The sequence below is a fragment of the Ciconia boyciana genome, chromosome 2 (genome assembly GCF_034638445.1).
Source record: "Ciconia boyciana chromosome 2, ASM3463844v1, whole genome shotgun sequence".
Classification (NCBI taxonomy): domain Eukaryota; kingdom Metazoa; phylum Chordata; class Aves; order Ciconiiformes; family Ciconiidae; genus Ciconia; species Ciconia boyciana.
This window is the reverse complement of record NC_132935.1, coordinates 163,683,566-163,703,259: the sequence shown is the minus strand read 5'-3', so window position 1 is coordinate 163,703,259 and position 19,694 is coordinate 163,683,566. Positions and strand designations below refer to the sequence as shown.

General features: G+C 41.5%; 1 protein-coding gene across 16 annotated transcripts in view; it reads left to right on the top strand.

Moving 5' to 3' along the window:
- The first annotated feature begins 4,095 nt into the window (after positions 1-4,095).
- The window catches only part of CTDSPL (CTD small phosphatase like), an 87,901-nt gene continuing 72,302 nt past the window's right edge, over positions 4,096-19,694 (top strand). For 3 of the 16 annotated variants that reach the window (XM_072854812.1, XM_072854806.1, XM_072854810.1), the window contains exon 1: positions 4,101-4,588. In XM_072854812.1, the coding sequence (XP_072710913.1) occupies positions 4,513-4,588 (76 nt within the window). In that variant the 5' untranslated portion in view covers positions 4,101-4,512. Of the gene's footprint in view, positions 4,589-19,694 lie in introns of all 16 variants that reach the window. The other 13 variants (XM_072854805.1, XM_072854803.1, XM_072854808.1 and 10 more) reach the window with 10 other exon arrangements.

Genomic DNA, 19,694 nt, shown 5'->3' with positions numbered 1-19,694 from the left:
ACTTCAAAGTATACAAAGCAATAAACAGCTGCCAAAACTGATTAATAGCTGAAGTGAAGACATTTAATCAATCTAATAAACCATTTATTGCAAGAATATAGTGGCTTACACTAACTATGAAACATTTATCTTATTGATACAAACTGCAGTATTTTCCTTTCTTTAGGATGTAATATCATGAGACCTTGATTGTTCTTCCATTAAAGTCAAGGATAAAACTCCCATTGTGGGCCCAGGGTCAAGCCTTCACTGAGCTGATATCAATGAAAATAAATGCTTCCTTTTAATGTATAACAGTTCTGCTAAGAAACATTTTTCCCCCATTATAAAACATCCTATGGCATTGAAAGGGGGACACGTTTTAGTAGCAAGGACAAATGTCAGGAGTCATGATGAAAATCTGGATCTCCTACTAGCTTGTACTGCAATTTCCTGTAAAGTACTGTTTTGTCTGTACCTCCACCTCCTATCTGTAACATGGAGATGAGACCATTCACTGGTCCCACGGGATTATTTAGGATTTAGTTCATGTAGCGTATAAAGAAACAGAGATAGAAGACACTGTACACGCTTCAGAGTGTCTTTAAAGTAAAAGCAGAAAGGAAGGAAACAACATGGATTGCTCTTGATTTTGTTACACCTATCTTGTAACTGGTACAGGGATGGGAGTGAGGGGGGTGGGAGAGGCTGAACCACATTCTCAGAGGAAGGGACCTGTTTCCTATGTTACAGCAGTGCTGCCAGTACAAGTACAGCTGAGCTTCCTAAACTTCCATTCTGCTTCCCACTGCCCTGCAAGAGCATGGACGTTCTACAGCTCCTAGTGTGCTATCAGTATCCTGCTTTCCTGCTCTCCACTTTAGACTGGAGGGGTGAGGGAGCCTGCACCACAGTAGCAAAGGGACAAGCACAGGGAGAGATATCTCCTGCCGGCATGTTCTCTTACCCTACTTCCACTTTATATATCACCATAAATAGCAGTTCCCCCTCTAAAGTGAAGTAAGTACCAAATTCCTTCATAAGATGAATAAGCAGCTAGCCGTTTGACTGGAGTTTTACAATGTAAGTTGCAAAAACAATCTTATCGACATTTAAAACATACATAACACATTGGCTCAAGGTGAACATCATATTTGTCAAGCCTTGCAAAACGTGCTTGTCATCAGACAAGATGTTTATATCTCGTCATCCCTGCATAGAAAAGAGGCATTAGAGCACATGTTCTCCTACCACACGTTAGAATTGCCCTTTCCCTGCAAAGAAGTGGAAGACGTTTTGAGTGCTGGATGACTCTCAAACTTGCTCTGAAGCAACCTTTGTCTTAATGCTAGTAGGAAGCTACTTTGGTTTTATCCAAATATAAATATTGATACAGAAACTCATACCAAATAATAACAGAGGTATGAATTTATTGTTTCAGCAAGAGCTTCTATGCAAATTAACCCTCAGATAATTAAAAATGCCTCCAGTGCCTGGGCGGGTACAAGATCAAGCACTTGCTGGATTACAACATAACTAGTGCTGTGATAAAGCTTCATAATAGCTTAGGAGCAGGAGCTCTCAACCTTTGCAGGTAGCAGGACTAATTCCATCAGCCAACATGTACCAACTCCTATTCATCTGTGCCCGATCTAACCTGTAAGGGACTGTTTGCAACTGCAAGACTCTTGTCTTGAGAAGCCAAAGCTGAACAGCAGGTTGAAACTTGCACAGTTGGATGCAATGCAAGCAGTGGCATTGCACTCATTCCCCGTGCAAGTGTTTGTCATAAAAGTAGGACGGGCAAACCTAAAATACAAGTCCCAGAAACTTGCAATACTGGTATCTCTGCATGTGCTGCTGTTTAGGGAGTGTTAGTTTTGAGAGAGAAAACACAGCTAGATTTCGAACGACTTCGTCTACATTGAACAAATGCAGCGATCTGCAGACTCACAGCAAAATGTTTAAATGTGTTGACTGTAGGAATACACTCACTGAGAGTGAAACAAGGCCCCAGAGCTTTAAATAATTTTCCCCAGAAACTAGATGTGGCACTACCACAGACTAGAAATTCCTCGAGGCTGGGCCCATAGTCTCCCTTTACGGCAAAGCACTGCAATGAGAACAGCTTCTTGCTGTTGCTGGACTTGGTCATTTGGTCAAACACAACGGTCATTTCTGCAACCCAGCTTGGCAGTTGAAATGCCATATTTTTGCTAATGTTAAGAAAAACCGTTCAGAGCTACATACATATTTATACATTTCTATATATATAAAAAGACACACACTGTCTGTGACCTTCTCTTTTAGGGTCAAAAAAAAGATAGTCATAACCATTATTACTAAAATTCACATTGCCTGGGCCTATGCCAGTTACAGGATTCTCCCCAATTAGTTAATGGAATTTAAAATCATAGAATCATAGAATGCTTTGGATTGGAGGGGACATTTACAGGTCACCTAGTCCAACCCCCCTGCACTGAGCAGGGACATCTTCAACCAGATCAGGTTGCTCAGAGCCCCGTCCAACCTGACCTTGAATGTTTCCAGGGATGGGGCATCTACCACCTCTCTGGGCAACCTGTGCCAGTGTTTCACCACCCTCAGAGTAAAAAATTTCTTTCTTAAATCCAGTCTAAATCTGCCCTCCTTTAGTTTAAAACCATTGCTCCTTGTCCTGTCACAATAGGCCCTGCTAAAAAGTCTGTCCCCATCTTTCCTATAGGCTCCCAAAATATAATCTGTCCTTCCTGTGGCAAGGCTAAAATAGAGGCTTGTATAGATACTAGAATTTTTTTTTTTTCAGAAGAGAAAGAGGTTGCAATACCTTAGTTATATTAAATATACCACCATTCTTTCTTAAAGGTTTTATCTTTTAATTTTACACTCTGACAGCCCCATAGAAGAGCCATTATTCTGGTGGGCTTGCCCACGTACAGTGCCCACCATCCTGCCCGAGCCCCTGGCTAACAGCAGGTACTTGAGGAGGGTGAGAGGAGCAGGGCAGGCATACCACAGTCCATCTCCTGATGCACCCTCCCAGCCAGCAGCAGCATTGGGAATTCCTGGAGAGTCAGAAATGCCTTTTAAGATGCTCTAGGAAAAAAAAAAAAAAAGAGAGTATTTTCTCTGAGAGAAGCTGCCAAGACTGCCCTCGGTACCTTCTAGTTACACACTCGCCTCTGAAAAACACTTCATGGCCACCTGTAAAAATACTTCACTGCCCACATCTCCTTCTCGGACAATTTATGCCCGTTCCTGAAGGCGATCAGCCCGCGCTTAGCCCAGCGCTGGTGTGTGACAGCCCTGAGGGGGGAAATGGCGCACCCACCCCTTTCCCGCCTCGCCGAGGCCTCACAGCTCCGCGGGCCCCCTCAAACGGCCGCTGGCCCCGCCCCGCGGCCCCGCCCCGCCGTCGGCCCCGCCCCCTCCTCGCGGCCTTTTGTACGCAATAACAATAGCCGCCCCCTCCCCCCGCGCCGCCAGCGCGCCGTCTCCGCAGGCGCCTGGCCCCGCCCCCCTCCCGCCGCGGCCCCGCCCCCCGCCGCGGCCCCGCCCCCTTGTTTACCGCGCAGCGGGGCCCGGGCGCTGCCCGCTCCCCGCCTCCATGTTGGAGCGTCCCGCGGCGCGGGGGCGGGGCGGGGCGGGGCGCGGGCCGCGCCGGGCGGGCTGACAGGCTGCGAGCGCGGCGGCGGCGACGGCGGCGGGCTGTGGCGCAGCGCGGGGAGCGCGGCCGGGGCGCGCAGCGCGGCTCGGCTCGGCCCCTTTCCCCTCCCTTCCTCCCCTCGCACCGCGCTTCCCTCCTCGCCCGCGCACGGCGGCGGCCCGTGACCCGGGAAGGGGGGGAGGAGAAGGAGGAGGGGGCGGCCCGGCGTCGCTCCGCCGAGCCCGCAGCGCTGCTCGCGGGAAGGGGGTGGGGGAGGGAGGGCCGGGGCGGAGGTGTGAGGGGGCCGGGGCTGGGGAGGGGGCGCGGGGATGAGATAAGCGCGGAGGAGGGCGGCGGTGGCGGGGGTATGTAGGGAGCGGGGGCTGTGCCGGGGGACGCGCTCGGGGGAGGCCCCGCGGGGCGGCTCAGGTGGATGCGGGGGGCAGCGTGAGGCGGGGGCTCGCCGCGGGGGGAGGCGCGGCGCGGAGGGCCGGGGGCACTTCCCCCGCCTCGGGAGGCGGCGGCGGGGGCTCGGCGGGAGCGCTGCGGAGGGCTTCCCGGAAGGGTGAATTGGATTAATTACTTGTTTTTTAAGGGGGGGGTTGATTCGCCTCCCCCTCCCTCCTCCGTGGAGAATTGGCGCCTGGAGGAGGTGGCGGTGGCAGCGCTACCGGAGGGGCCCCTGTGCGCGGTGCTCCCCCCTTCCCCCCCCACCCCCCCCAGCTTGGCTTCGCTCCTGGAGGAGTTGTTTTTTTGTTGTGTTTTTTTTTTTTTCTTTTTTTAAATACAAATCTGCATATTGATTTTTAAACAAACAAACAAATCCCCCCCGCACACAAGCCTGCCTCTGGGAGGGAAATAGCCAGGTGAAATCTCACTCTGTTTCCATGGACAACCCGTCCATTATCACCCAGGTGACTAACCCCAAAGAGGAGGAGATCCTGTCCTGCACTCAGGATAAAGGTGAGCTGCCTTCTCTCTTTCTCTTTTTTTTTCTTTTTTCTTTTTTCTGGAAATAGCTGCTTAAAAATGCACGTAGTAGCAACTTGCATTCTTCAGTGACCGTATAATCTTCTCTCTAGGCTGCTGGGAATAGAGGAAGGCTTGTTGGGTTTGGGGTTTTTTGTGGGATTAAGATATTTGCATGAAGGTCTCTGAAACTGCTTGCTGGATACAGCTGAGAACTTGTTACAGTGTTTAAATAGTGAGTTTAATCAGCAGTTATTTAAATAAAATACTCTTGTACCTTGAGGTTTGGCGAGGTAACTTTGTAAGGTTGTCACTTTGCAGTTAGTGCCCTGCTTCAGGGAAAGGATACCTGTGCTGGATGTGTTGGAAGGTTCTGAAATCTCACCTGTAAAGATCCCCCCCCCCCTTTGGGTGGGGGGAGGGAGAAAAAGGGGGGGAATTCCCGATTTCTCTCTGCTTTCTGCTGTTTCTCCCTGCCTCAAATTTAAGAATCTGTCTAGCTTTCAGGTTTGTGGTTGCAGGATACTTGTACATCTCTGAAAGAAACATGGGCTACTTTTAAAAGCAGGCTCTATTTACTCTGTAGATAAATAGTTGTTGCTTGCGTAAGCCATCACACTTAGGTTGCGTTTTACTCCAAAATAAGATGGATCAAACCTGGCCAAAGGAGCTGCTTCTCCTCAAAAGTCTAGATGTTGACTATTTACCTTTTGGAAGCTCAGAGGGGTCTTGGGCTGTAAGTGGTTGTGTCCCTGCAGCTGGCACTGAGAAAGGTACGGGTAAGTGGTGGGGTTCAAGTTCTGGGGAGATCTTGGAACTTATTTGGATGTTGAGTTTATGCTTTGTAACAGGCAGTGCTGGTAAAAAGGAGAGAAATGACAGAAATTAGAAATAGAGTGTGTGGCAATGTTGCCTAGTAGGTATCGTAATAGACCTCCTAGTGGTCTTCTAAAAATGGTAGATTGATATATCTCTCCCTAAAATCAATGCCTTTAGTATCCAGAAAGCTTCCATTTTTGTGTGGCTCGTCTTGTAAATAGTGAGGGGTCCTGTATCATTGGAGAAGTTGCTCCCCGTTGCTTTCGAATGAAGGGCTGTACGTGAAAACCCTGTCTTCTCATCTTGCCAATGCTGTCTGCAGAAGAATTATGGAGGTAGATTTAAAAAAAAGCCATCAGGTTGGGGGGGGTGTGTTTGAACGAAAAATTATTTTTTTTTGTTCAGTATAGGAGTGCTCACGTAACTCTCTAATTCATATCGCTTGTGAAGTGATACTTCCACCGCGAGGCCTTGTTTGTCTCGAGATTTCTGATGTTTTCCTCCGTTTTGGCAATGTTGAGCCTGGGGTATCTACAGTAAATAAGGCGCTGGTGCTCTGCCTGCGATGTCTCCTAAGACCTGGTTTGGAGTGGACTTACATGATACTGTGCTCAGATGTTGTTGCGGTCTTAACGGCCTATATTATTGTACGTACTGGAAGAGCTTTATTAATATTGTTAGCAGCTGGTTGAAATTTTAGTGTAAAAAAGCCAGTTGAGGCAAGTAGAGGAAAATTTGACAGCTCAAAACAAGAGTAAGCATCCACATCAAACAAGTGTCTTCAGAGTCCTCAGTACAGTGAGCTACGCTGCGTAGCGAAAATATGCATATAACTTGCATAACTATGCAGTAACTTGCATAATATGCATTGTGTTCTTGCTGTTGGTTTGTCTTTGGCAGAAAGTCACGATGGTCTTAATTGCATAGCAGGGGCTTTTTGGGCTGCATGTTAGCAAGGGTGGGCTGGGGGAGAGTGGAAGGAGGGTAGTTGGAGTTTGAGACAAGAGGAAACTTCAGCATGATCTTAATGCAGGAGGTGGATTAATGTTTCTTCTGTAATTTTTTTTTAAATGTGGTTAAAGTACATGGTTTGGATTGACTATGTGCTCTGTGGTGAGACTCACAAATCACACCAGAGCAATTTTTGCAGAAAGAGAATTGCAGGTCCATCCATCCTGGGCTCTGGAAGGAGAGTGCTGCTTGCTCTTATCTCATCTGCTACAGGTTTTCCCACTGCTCGAGGTACGGAGCTCGTGAAAACCCGTTGCGCTACCTACCTTCCTTGCGTGGTTGCATATCGCGTCACCCAATTTTCTGTTAGATTTCTTAACAGTTTTAGCAAAGCCTTTAGGTCCGGTGAGCTATGAGAGAGCCTGAAGCTGAGATGGTGAATACAGATAGGTTCTTAGTGGGAGACTGGTGTTTAAAGTGAGTCTTCGCTGCTAATTCAGATTGAACTGAATGTATTGGTACAAAATGGCTAACAAATATGTTAAGGCATAATGAATTAACACTTTATTTAAGGAATACAAGAATCACCTGAGCCTATCTTCTGAAATTTTGGAGTACAGTGAATTACAACAGCACTGTATTGAGTGAGCAAAGGCTGTTCAGTTTAAGGAAAACCTGCTTTTTCCTCCAATTTTAATTTTTGGCTGCAGAAATATGTTCCAGGGTACTAAGTGGCATGTAGTGGCTTCGGGAGTCAGGATTTTCTTAGGGTTTTTGGGACCTACTGTTGGTGTTTCTTGTGGAAAAAATTAATTTTTTTTTTCTTCTTGTTAAGCTGGAGAGAAACAGTTTTACAGTAGCTGAGCAACTACTAAATAATGCATGTGTATATCTTCAAGTGTTTGATTTTTTTCCAAGATTTTTTTGAAGCTTTTAATCAGCCATGAGTCCAGCATTTAGCTTGATTTATTTTTTTTTAAATGTATTTGTGTTTTAAAAGGAGCTTGATGTGCAGTATATGCTTATGCCCAATTTCTCTTGTGCAAGGGAGCACGATTGGCAAGAAACAGAGCTGTTCTCTGGTCATGGGGCAGTTATGTTTTTAGGTAAATATTGAGCTTTACAAATAAAAATGCCCAAATATTTTCTTGGGCAGATGTATTAAATCCAGATGTATTAAAAATTAGCTCTTGAGATAAGTGAAGCTGTGACAACTTGTTAAAGAGGAGCTTATTAATACTAAGATGGAATTGCTAACATTTATTTTGAACAAATAGCAAAAAATCTCAAAGGTGGAAAAAAACAGATCTTGGTACAAGAACCATTCCCTAATATGTTGCCACATGGTGGTGCACTGTATTTAGTTGTCTGTCAGAATGAAAGCTGAGCATGGAAAGTTGCTACAGTCATATTTTATTATTATTGTAATGTTTGCTCTGAAATGCCTGTGGTGTTCATGCTCCTGGAGGATTTTGGACCCTATCTGTGTTGTTAAATTAGTTCTGGGAAATAGAAACTTACATTCTCACAATTGGAAGTGATACGTAGGTGATTAAAAATATTTTGAGCACTAAATTCTTGGAGAATTTAATTCCCTGATAATTTTTTAAGTAACAAAAATGGTAATTCTTCACAGAAATATTTTATGTTGTGGTCATTTGGCACTTCTGGAAATTGAAAGCATTAACAAGACTTGTAACTTGAAATTAAAATGGAGACTTAAGTATGTGAGAAGGGGTTTGTTATACCAGTGATAAATGTGAGAGACGAAGAAAAAAATGTAAAGAAAAACTATCAAGAAAAACCCAAAATCTGAATCTTGGTATAATCAGTTCTACATATAAAATCAACTGTTTATTTTATAATGAAAGTATTTATTCTTATTAATTAGTTGAACAGTGACCTCTAATGTAAAATCTGTACAGTTAAATCTATAGAAAACGGTGCAATGCTGACGAGTCTTTGCACTGAGTGTACCATAGAGAGTGTGATCATGGATGGGTAATAGACATTCAGTCCAAAGAAGTGAATTTCCCTTTTTTACCTACATGCTTTAATTTGATCCTCATAACTGATGCAAATTCTTGGCTGTTTCCATGTGCCAAGTTAAGTAGTAGCATAATAATAGTCCAGTCCTCCTTCAGGTACCAAATCCTTCAGGTTGTGGTGGTGTGTTTTCTCTCCTCAGATACATCTTTCCTGACTTTTATAAAATTTGTCTGTCAGCTGAGCATCTATTTGCAGTTATTTAGAGTAACTGAATGTTTTAGTGTCCCTACAGAAGTGTATTTTCTTCTGCAATAAATTACTTTAAAAAGCTTCACAGAGGAACCTAAACCGTTACAATTTTTTTTAATGAACAGTATAATTTCCCGAGGATGTTTTTGCAAACAGGCAAACTTTTTTGCCTGCCTTTCTTTCAGATAATATTGGAAGAAACAGCAATGAGACCAGTGTTTATTATCATTTAAAGTAACAAGGTCTTAAGACCTCAAGTTAAAAGCCAAAATAAGTGTCTTTAATTGTGTCTTCAATAAAAAGCATTTTGAAAATACATGAAAATATTTAGAATATTCTTTCTTGCCATTATGTCATCAGGATTCAGAGTACTCAAACATTTGAAGATATGTTAATGTTCCTGAGACGTTGTCTCAACAAATTTTTATAATATCATAGAATTGTTCAGGTTGGAAAAGACCTTTAAGATCATCAAGTCCAACCGTTAACCTAGCAACTGTATCAACTTCAGAATTTTAACTTTCAAGTAGCATTTAAAAAAAAAAAATGTGGAAACCACTCCAGCACTACATTGGAATGTGAATCACTCGCAGAGGGTAAAATTTTAAATCATTAACTAATGACATAGTTGTTACATGAAACCAGAGTTAACCATACAGTAGGTTTTATGTTTCAGGGAGACTGTAGTAACCTGTAGTAACCCAAGATTTGATTTAGGGTAGCAGTTAACAGGCTGAAGTGTACTGGCAGTAACGTGGATGATAATTTGCATGAATACCTAATATGCAGTCCGTGTCTGTAAGCTGCAGCATTATCATTTCTTCATAGTGCATATCATCTCGAATTCATATTTGTTCCAAGGCAGTGATTTTAACTAAAGTGTTCAGAAGTTTAACGTGCCTTCAAAAAACCAAAGTTGACCTACATTTTGTCAAGTCAGTATTCAGAAATGCAAACAGCATTTTCTGAGATAATCAGTAAAATGCAGTGTGATCGATGCTACACTTCATCTTTCAGAATTTAATCTGAACATTGTAAATAAGCCTCTGGATAACAGGTCTATGTTTGTTTCTTTAAAGTGATATGAAACTAAAATGCTGAGAAAGCGAAAGCTAAGAGAAATGAAACTCACTTATTTGGTCAGTGTTGGTGAAAGATGTTCCCGTTTGCCTGGTAGATAGGTTTAACTGTGGGAAGCTTATTTTTCCGTCACGGAACATTTAATTTACGAGTTCTACTATCTTGTAAAAGTCATAATTCAAAGATGAAAACGGTTGCAAATTAGTTCTGGCCTGCAATTTTTATATATGTCGAATCTTAAATATTTGCTCTGTAAGCAAGTGCGCCTTTGTTTTCTGCTAAATTTTGAGTTGGAAGAGTTGTTGGCAATGAACACCGTGGTTGGTGCTCAGTATTACATTTTCCATTAAAAATCCAGTTTCAGGCAATCCTGGATATGGAAATGTTAACTTGGGGAGTGAATTTGTCCGTTACTCAACCCTACCCGATGGAGAATTTCAGACGGATTACTTAGAATTATATTTGAAGTGTTTCTGTCCACAAGATTTAACATTTTCCTTTTTTAAAAAACAGGAAAAGCAGAGATGGGTCTAACTCTCTACATTCTTCCTTAGGTTTTTACTCACTGTGTGGATCAGTAGGGGAAGATGTGGCTCATCCCTCCTTCTCCTCTGTGCCTGGGGGATACATCTTGCTGGGAGAGAAGCTAGGCGCGTGGATGTATGTAGGCCCAGGAAGAAGAGAGCTGCCCGAGTGCTCCAGCCTGTTTGAGGGACAGAGCAGAGGGTATGAGCTCCTGGCTCTTGAGGGGTGCTAAGCCCATACGGGGACTGATAGTGGCACAGGGAACAGGTTTAGTGTCTGCTATGGGCTCCTGACCTGCTCTGACCTCATCTGTCCTCCTACCGCTCCTGGGCAGTGGGTACTCTCACAACGAAGTTGGTGGGTCTCTGTCCACCCAGTTGGGTGGTAGTGTGTGTTCCCTTATCCCAGTTCATAAGTATATCCAGAAAGGGGCAGGAATCTTCCAAGATGAAGTAAGAGAATGGCTGATAGAGCTAATGAGCAGGCCAATTTAGATGTTTAAAGACCACATCTGGATTGCAAGTTAGGATTGTATACCATTTGATTACTCTCAGCAGTGGAGACCTGGCTGGAAAAATCTCACAAAAACGCTCAGCAGCATCTCTGAAGTCTTCATATGTCTATTCTATAGAATGATATTGATATAAGCTGTATTTTCAGTGCTCCTCTTCCTGGTCAGGAGGCTCAAATAGGGTGACATGGTATCAGTGGGTTTAAATGCTTTGCTCAACTTCCAGAGCTTTTTATAAGGGGCCACGGGCAGGCACAGAGGAAAGATGCCTTTCGTAGCTGGAGACGTTTATAAGAGTTTCACGTTGGAAATGTTAATCTTCTATAAATTCTCTTTTTGCTGTAGTTTGACAGGAGCTTGCTTTATTTTTACTTGGTGAGGTTAAGGCGTAAAATGGACGTAGATGTGACAAACATGGAAGCTGTAAGTAGCATCTAAATAGATCAGAGTAAAAATATGTTCCACATGGTCTACGTGTATTTCTAGAATATTTGCTATAAGACAAAAGAATCAGTGAGTCCTATATGTTCCAGTCCTTACAGTACCAGCTACTACTGTGTCACATAGATATTAGCGGTAAAAATACCAGCTTTAGACAAATGAACAGAGAAAGTTTTGTGCGTGGTGTTGGGCCTACATAAAGTTTGTAGGCTTTATTCAGTGTGTTGTCAAAATGATCACTTACATAAAAGCGCCACATCTTGTTTTCTTTGTACGAGATAATAAAGTATGATTTATAAAAAAAGAAAACCCATTATTAGAAGTGATTGGCTATGCTAGAAACTGGAATTCTATTATCTGGAAAATTTATTGTGAGTTAAATCTGCATAAATATATGGTAGACTTGGATTCTAAGGATGCTGATGTTTTTTAAATGAGATTTTTTCCTTATTTCTTTTTGCAAGGAAGAACTACTACTCTCTTCTGAACCTTTTTTAGTATATTTAAAGCCTGACAGACAGGGACAAATAAGATACTGCAGGATGTATTTTGTACAGAAGAGCAACCCCAAATGAAGGAAGCCTGATCTGTCAAAACCTACTGTGTATGTAACTTCTTAAAATGTTTGTAAAAATTCAGGACAATTTTGTAGGAAACAAATATTTCTTGAATGTCAACCTGAAGTTACAGTTTGTATATTGATGGTTTTGTTTAGTCAGGTCATCTCTCCCAACTAACTGGTCAGCCAGTTCTGTCAGTTGTTTTCTGCTGCTGCTGCAGGGCCTCCTTATTTTCTTGGTAGAAAGTGATATATTGATTTTTATTCACTGCCATGCTCTCCCCCACCCCCGCAGCTCTCTTGCTTCCTGAGTTGTCCTCCAGGATTCCCAGCAGAATTAGCAGTAAAACTCATCTTGCTGTTTCCTTGTCTGCTGTAATCAGCAGTAAAAATTTAAACTTTCTTGCTTATTTGATGATTTGCAAAGCTTGGTCATCTCCTTGGTGTATACCACTCCTCTCCTGGCACCTGGGAGTCAGAGGGAGGAAGAGGGATAGATGTGTCTCCAGCCCTTGGGGATGAACTAGCCTCAGAGAACATTTTGGGGTAGTTGGATCAGTTTCCATCTTCATAGCTGTCGGAAAGAAATTCTGCCACAACGGATGCTATTACAATGGACACATGTAGAAGAATCTGGGTGTGTTTCTTTGAAGTAACGTTAGTAAAATAATTTTTTTAAAGGTATGAATTTTGTACAAAGTTGTTCCGAGCATGCATTTAACAATTCTCATGCAGTGCTTTATTTTTGTCCACAAAAGCTGTTTTGTATATACATGCCTGAATAATTACATACTTGCATTGGTTACCCATGAATGCACGTACATGTGGTTACTGGGGATCTAATTATCAGAAGGCTTTGGTAAAGTTCAGAATGGTGGGCGTAGGTTTTGAAATTCTTTTGCAGTCCAAGCAACTTCACAGTTTGCTTGAACTGTGAAGTTGGCAATTTTTCCTAGTGATAGTTCAGATAGAAGTATTCTGCAAAGGAGTGGTCAATAGTGACACATTCCTAGAAGATACTTAATATTTTATACTTGCCTCAGCCAAGCACGTTGAAAGATCGAATATTTACCACCTGGAGAGAAAGGAACTTTTAAGATTATAAAGAATCTCAATAAGCCTTCACAAAAGCCTTACAAATTTAAAGGAATAGGCTTATGGGACTTCTTGTAAACTAAAACTGAAATTGGTTAAAGATATACATTAACAATTTGATGAATGCAGTGTAAAGCAAAACATTTCAGGAAAAACAGTTCAAGCATGTATTTTACAGGGATTTTTGGAGTGAAGCTTTGAACTTTTTTTTCAATTGTGTCCCTTGCTGTATTTTGCTTTCTTGCCTTTCTCTCTTCTCATAATTTTCCAGATTGCAACAGCTACCTCTTTGTGCTCTGATGATGCTGAAGTTTAAGGGGCTCAGAGGTGTTTGGCACTGGTGGCTGTGTCCAGGGGTAATTCTGGTATGAGAAGCTGTAGTAGATGTTTGGGGAGTGAGATGGTGCAGTGACGAGGAACCCTGGACCATGCTGCCTGGACAGATTGGCCCCTGGCAAGTTGGCCAAAATGGTGTAGGAGCTATCTGATGAGGAGAGACGTTCTCTGTGTTTCTTAACTCCCTATTAAAATCTAGTAAGATAAAAGTTTTGATCTTGTGTCTGATGCAGGATCACTGCTGTTGGATAGCAGCTTTGGTTCTTAAAGCCAAGACAGTTATTTATTCTTCATAACAACTGGTTAAAAACTTTGAGTGAATGTTGTGCTGTATTTAAAGGGAGGAGGTGCATGAAAAATAACCAGTAAAATAGAGGTAAGTACGCCAGGGCTTTGTCCACAGTACGGCATGGCTTCAGAATTAAAGGCAGAATATCCCATTTGGGTAAAAGGAAGCGTTTGCTCATGCATCGTATGGGTGACCTGTGTGATCCTTGAGAAGATATGGTTGCCAAAATAGTTTATCTGAGAATTCCTAAACAGGATTAACTGACAGCAATTTCCATTTATTGTAATAAAAGTAATATTATGAAGGTGCTGAAAAATAATATTATGAAGGTACTGATGGTATTTCAGTATATGAATTGTGTGTCATCAGTCAGTAGGGGAAGGAAGGGAAAAATATCTTTACATAGTGACCAACTGACCGTGTCAAGTATTTGAAATGATATTTATTGTGAACTCTCACCAACAGTTTTCCTGCGATGGGTTATGTGTGCTGGAAGATGATTCCCTCTGCCAAGTCATTTGTTGGCCAGCTGCCAGTTCTCATGACTTTTTATGATATGAAGCTGGTTTTGTTGAGAATCAGTAAGTTGAAAATGACTTGAGAGTTTTGGAAGGGAGGGCGAGGTTATGTTATTTGGGGAGTTAAAAGGAAAAGAGTACTGAATACAATCTACAGTGCAATTCATTTGCTAATTACACTTTGACATAAATTGAAAAGTCCCAGAAGGAGGGGGCTTACAACATAACTGTAAAACAATTTGCATCTGTGTAGAGGTCTGTGCTTATCCACAAAGGAATGAGATTTTAAGTGGATTTGTTTAATCGGGTTTATCGTGAGTACATAGTTGTGGGACTCCTTTTTCCTCACATTTCAAAATCTCATGTCTTCTGGAAGATTCCCTCATGTATTGAGACTAAAAGATGTCAAGGAAGCAAGTATGGTGAAATTTAACAGAGAATGAAAGTGAAACCTAAAAAACCTCAAGAAACGTCCTTCTTAATTTTAGAGTGGATTGAATACTTGTATGTTTCTGGCTCCAGACTATTGTGATAAAACTGATAGTTTAATGCCAACTGTGCCCTGAAATTCAAATTCCTTTTTTTTCCTGCCCCATAAGAAATTTGAAACACTCCAGCAAATGCTTGCTGTCCATATTGGAAAGGATGCTAACAACTTGGACACGCTAACTAGTACTACTACAAAGAGCATTCACTGTTAGTATTATGATAGTTTGTTTGGTTTTTTTCTATAAGTCTTTCAGACTTGTTGGTGCCCGACATGTTACCCTACAGTTGCCGCCACTTTTTCTTTTGGAAACATGTCATGACAGGAATGATGGTAGAAATTTGAACAGAACTGGCAGTCAAACTTGGCAATTTTGAAATAGGAATATGTTCAGGCCTCATTCTTGTGTTTACTTGTACTATTACTGCTGCATTTTATTATAAATTACTTGTTTAGCATTGTTCTGGCAGGCAAGTGAGCTCTGAGAGCAGAGTGTTTTTAAAAATGTCACTACCTCCGTTGTTTTGGTAGTGATGGATTCTTTTCAATACCTTTAAATCAAGCAGTTGTTTATCTTAAGCATAATAGCTAAATACTCTTACTATCTCATGTTACAAAACTGTAATATTATTAAAAGGAGAAAAATGAGCTTTCAGCTTTCAGCAAAACCTGCCCCAGATACAAGAAACAACTTCAATAGATTCCTAAGGACCAGGTGCCCTTAGATGTAAGGTACTGTTTCCATTAGATGCAGAGTAGCACTCGGTAACTGCAGTACCACAGCTCAAGAAAAGATGAGATCCGAAGGAGGTTTCACTTTATAATTTCTGTTCAAAGTGTCCTTTCAGGAAACGTTCTAAATAGAAAGAATGAAACTATGCCATTACATTTTGCAATGTGTAATATGCTAGATTAAGCCTTGAAGTGCAAAATTTAATGTTGACCTTGTGCTATTGTGGTTCTGTTCAAATACAATTTCCATAGTGGTTGTGAATTCCTGTTGCACCAGATGGTTCTGATTCTTCCCCCCCACGACCCAAAAGCATTTGTTTCACCAAATTCTGTTCAAATAACACTTGCAATCTTCCTAAGTTGTATATCTAAAAATATTTATTGGAGCTTTGCAACATAAAAAATAATTCCTTTATGCTCCTAAAACCAAGAAAACCAAAAAAAAACCCACCCCTCTCCCCCAAAACAAAACTCCCAACAAACCAAAACCAATTAAGCAAACAAAAAAATCCCAGTAATATTAGCAGGGATATAAGCTGTGAAAAGGAAACTAATCATGAAAATCTCAGTAGGCAACCTTGTGATGATGACCAGAAGGGCATAGGGGTGCGGTTTTTAGCAAGGTAACCTGGCACTCAGTCTGTACAAAACACACTCCAACCCCTTGGGAAAGTGGCATGTTAGTGTATGAGGATGTGCATTTGTTTGAGTAGTGTTTGTACTAAAACATAGAAGTAACACTGGTTCTGTTTTGGAAATGTCTTCAATGGGTACTAAAGAAAGAGAAGACTAAAATGTGGCTGGGCTGACTCATTGCAGAATATGCTGAGATAGTCCTAAATTCAACTTGGTAAGGTTAATATCTGTTTAATTTAGGCTTTATTTCTCTTTAATGCTGTGGATGGGGGGGTGCTGGAATTCACTTTGTTGAATAATTTTATAGGGCTGTAGGTAAAAAAATCATTGTTTTTTTCAGCAAACAGCAATGCACCTACTGCTTACCAGAATGCTTGGGTTTTTTTCCTTTACTAATGTTCCAAGGTTGAAGTAAAATGTTTCTAATGGCCACTTTAAATTACCAGTTGGGAGTCAAGGTGGGACAACAAAACCAAAAATTTGTGGTTTTGTTTTTAAACTATTTTCAAGTAACTGTCAGCCCAATACGTGCTGCTCTTTCAAAAAACACTGCAGTTTTTGATTGTGAAGATGATTTTTTGAGTCCCGCTGTAGGTGGTCTTTGTATGATAGCCTTCAAGTAACAAAAGGCTTTATCTTCTCTTCTGCTAATAAGGTCAGTAAAGATTTCTGTTGTTGATAATAATGATATGGTTTTGAATGGATAATAATTTTGGCTGGAAGACAGGTTCACAGTTTTCACCTTTTTAATAGCTGATTAGGTGATAGTCAGCTGGCTGACCGTTAGGAAGTATTTTACAGGCTTCCTTGCTTTAATTAAGACCATATGTGTACAGCAACTGTGATTGTCTGGGAATCTGTATCCTGTATTTTCAGTTAAATAGCTGATAAAATGTTGCAGTTGTGGAAATGACTACCAAGTCCAGTAGGCAGATGTCTTTTGAAAGAGGTTTAGGTTTTGCATTCCATTTCATCATACAAAGCAACCAAACATTTCTTGAGGTTTGATGGTCTTGTGCAGTAACAAAGTAAACACTGAATGTTTTTCTATACCTGATAAGCTCACTGTTTGGACCCAGTATTCAGAAACACTTTTTTCCTAATAAATCTCAAGTTTACTAAGTGGCAAAACACCTATAAATTCTTGTGTTTTCTTTGTGAAAGTGCTGGTTAACTTCTCTGTAAACAGTTGTTTTGCATGTTAAATAATAGTAAAAATATGTTGAGCGAGAGAGTTAAGTATGAACATGTTAAATTCTTGATTTGTGTTCTAGTGAAAGAGAGCAGCCACTATTTACTAGAGAAGTCACTTTTTAATTCTTCTAGGAAAAAATTAAAACATGTCAATGGAATGGAGGACTTGGATGCTTAACCTGAAGATACTTCTTCGGCAATGTTTGGGTAAAACCAACCACTAGCACCTTTCCCTCTGGAAAACATCACAGCTATTCATATCACTTCCCAGAGGTTAAATGCAGTCCTTGGAACAGTCACAGGAAATAATACCAATGTGCTTCTAAACCATGACCCACCTTTTGGCCAAATATGCCACTTTTCTTGATTACTGGGAGGACCACATGTAATTATTCTTGTGCTGTGAGGAGCCAGGAGGTGCCAGGAGATGTCCCAGGGCCCCAGCACTTGCTGCTCATTGCTAACTCCCTCCCTGCTGGCTGATTTATTTTTTTTTTAATTCTGTGTTTATTCACAAATATCACCTGTAGATTGATTTCAGTGTTTCGGTCCTTCTTGAGGGAAAGCTGAGCCAGATGTTCTCTTGTCCCTCAGCTGAGGATGCATGACTGAGAGATGCTTGCTTGGAGGAGTCCTAAATCATGCGATACTGAAATAGCTGGTAGAACTTCTTCAGTCATATACTTGAGCTGTTGCTAGCAATGCTGGAGATGTTTTCATGTCTGAAAAGTGGAAATGTTGCTGTGCCTTACCAGGTGGTCAGGAACGGGACAATTCTCCTTGCTTTGGTTGATAGAGGTCAGGGCATCTTCCACTTTGTTCAATGTGTTTCAATATTTTTCCATTTTGGGGGGGTTTTTTTGATAAAATAATCTTTGATATTCAACAAAAGTTAACATGTGGCTTTGTCATGTGTTCCTGTAAATAAGGTGGGTTTGTTTTAATAGCTGGTGGAGGAAACGCAGGCACTTGTAGGATGCATTTGATTGCACTGTTGTAGTGGTCTGCTTTAGGATGACATGAATCGTGTCCTGGAGACTCCATTAAGAGTAAAGGAAGCGTGCACAGTTTTTCTGACCTCTGTGCTTGGCTGTGTGCAAAGATAGGTGGAATGGAGTTCAGAATCCTAATTTGACAATTTTGTCATCAGCTCCGCATGCTGTACATACAGCGCTGGCATTTGGCTGCACTGAAATGTAACCAGGGATATGGACTTGCAGAGTCCCACTGTTTATCTTTAGCTCCTCTTCAGAGGAGGAGGAGAAGAGGGAAAGCTTGGCAAAAAGATTTCAGCGGTTGCTGGTGGTGTTCTGCTTCTCTAAGTTTAGCAGTGTTGGGGGTGGTTGTTAAAACGGGCTTTCAGATTTTGAAACCCTCTGTTCTGAGCAGCATTAGGTAACGTGGTGCTTCAGCATGCTGGAAGTCTGTCTATGCTGCAGCTTCCAAAGCCAAAATACCTGGCTGAATTTAATCAGTAATTTAGTAAAAATGGAAGAGATTTTAAAAACTTTCCCGTTGCAGACAAGAATTGTGTAGTTTGCTCACCGATAAACTTCAGGCAGCATATTTCAGTTACGATTTGTGGAAATTCCATGTCACACTGAAGTCATATCGCTTTACTCCATAGAGGCAAACCTGATCTCAGCATCAGCAGGGGCTTGTTGTTTTGCCACTGTAGAGAAACTTCTCCTTGTGTCTGTTACGCAGCCAGGAGAACAATATAGAGGGTTATGGAAAGGCTGCATTATTCCAGGGGCCTTTCTGATGGTTTTCACAGTTTCTATAGGATGTTAACAAATCTCCCATTGCAAAAAGCTGCAACTGAATTTGATAAAGTATCACCTCTTCTAATTCCTTCTCTGATGGATTTTATCAGCTGGCTTCCTGAGTGAGTACCACCAACACTTTTATATGTTTACCCTTCAGCATTTCCACAAAAATCTGTTTTAATTGTATGTTTCTGAATTAAATAAGTATACTTGCAAGATCATGATCCTTTGCATAGTTATTTATGAAAGTCTTTGTGAGAAATATTTAGTTCCCTGCTCTTCTGAAGTCTGCAGCATCGAAGGGAAATCGATAATCAGTTATGGAAAGGGAAGGGGATTCAACTGGGATGATTGCCAAGGCAGGCTATATGGAAGGAAATGGGATCCTGTTGTCGAAGGAAGGGGAGAAATCACACATACAAGTATTTTAAGTGGGATTCTGGCTGGATTAATCTCATGCTTGTTGATAGTCGAGGGTACTGCTAAGGAAAAGAAGTCGTCCAAAGTGTGCATCCCATTAAAAGCATTGATATACTTATCTTTTAACATTTATATTCAGGAAGCATAAATTTACTGCACTCATAGCAAAACTAAATTTTCATAGCTGTTTAGAACTAAGACTTTATATTTTTTTATAAATTTCACTTGACTTACACTGTCAGTGATTTGGGTCTTGGCTTCAGGTTGCCCGTCTTCAGTGGAGGCAGAGATGACAGCAATAGAGAAGCCTTTGCGGGGCTGTGTGGCCATGCCTGGGATGGGGGGTCTGACCAGTACTCTGCTCGCAGGGCTTCCATCTTCCTAGTACCCATCTTCTTCCTTTTGTGAACTTAAAGCTGTAATATTTTGGAATCTTGTCTTATCCCACAGGTATGTGTGGCTTGGAACCTGTACAGGACTCTGTGTGAGCTTAAGCTCTA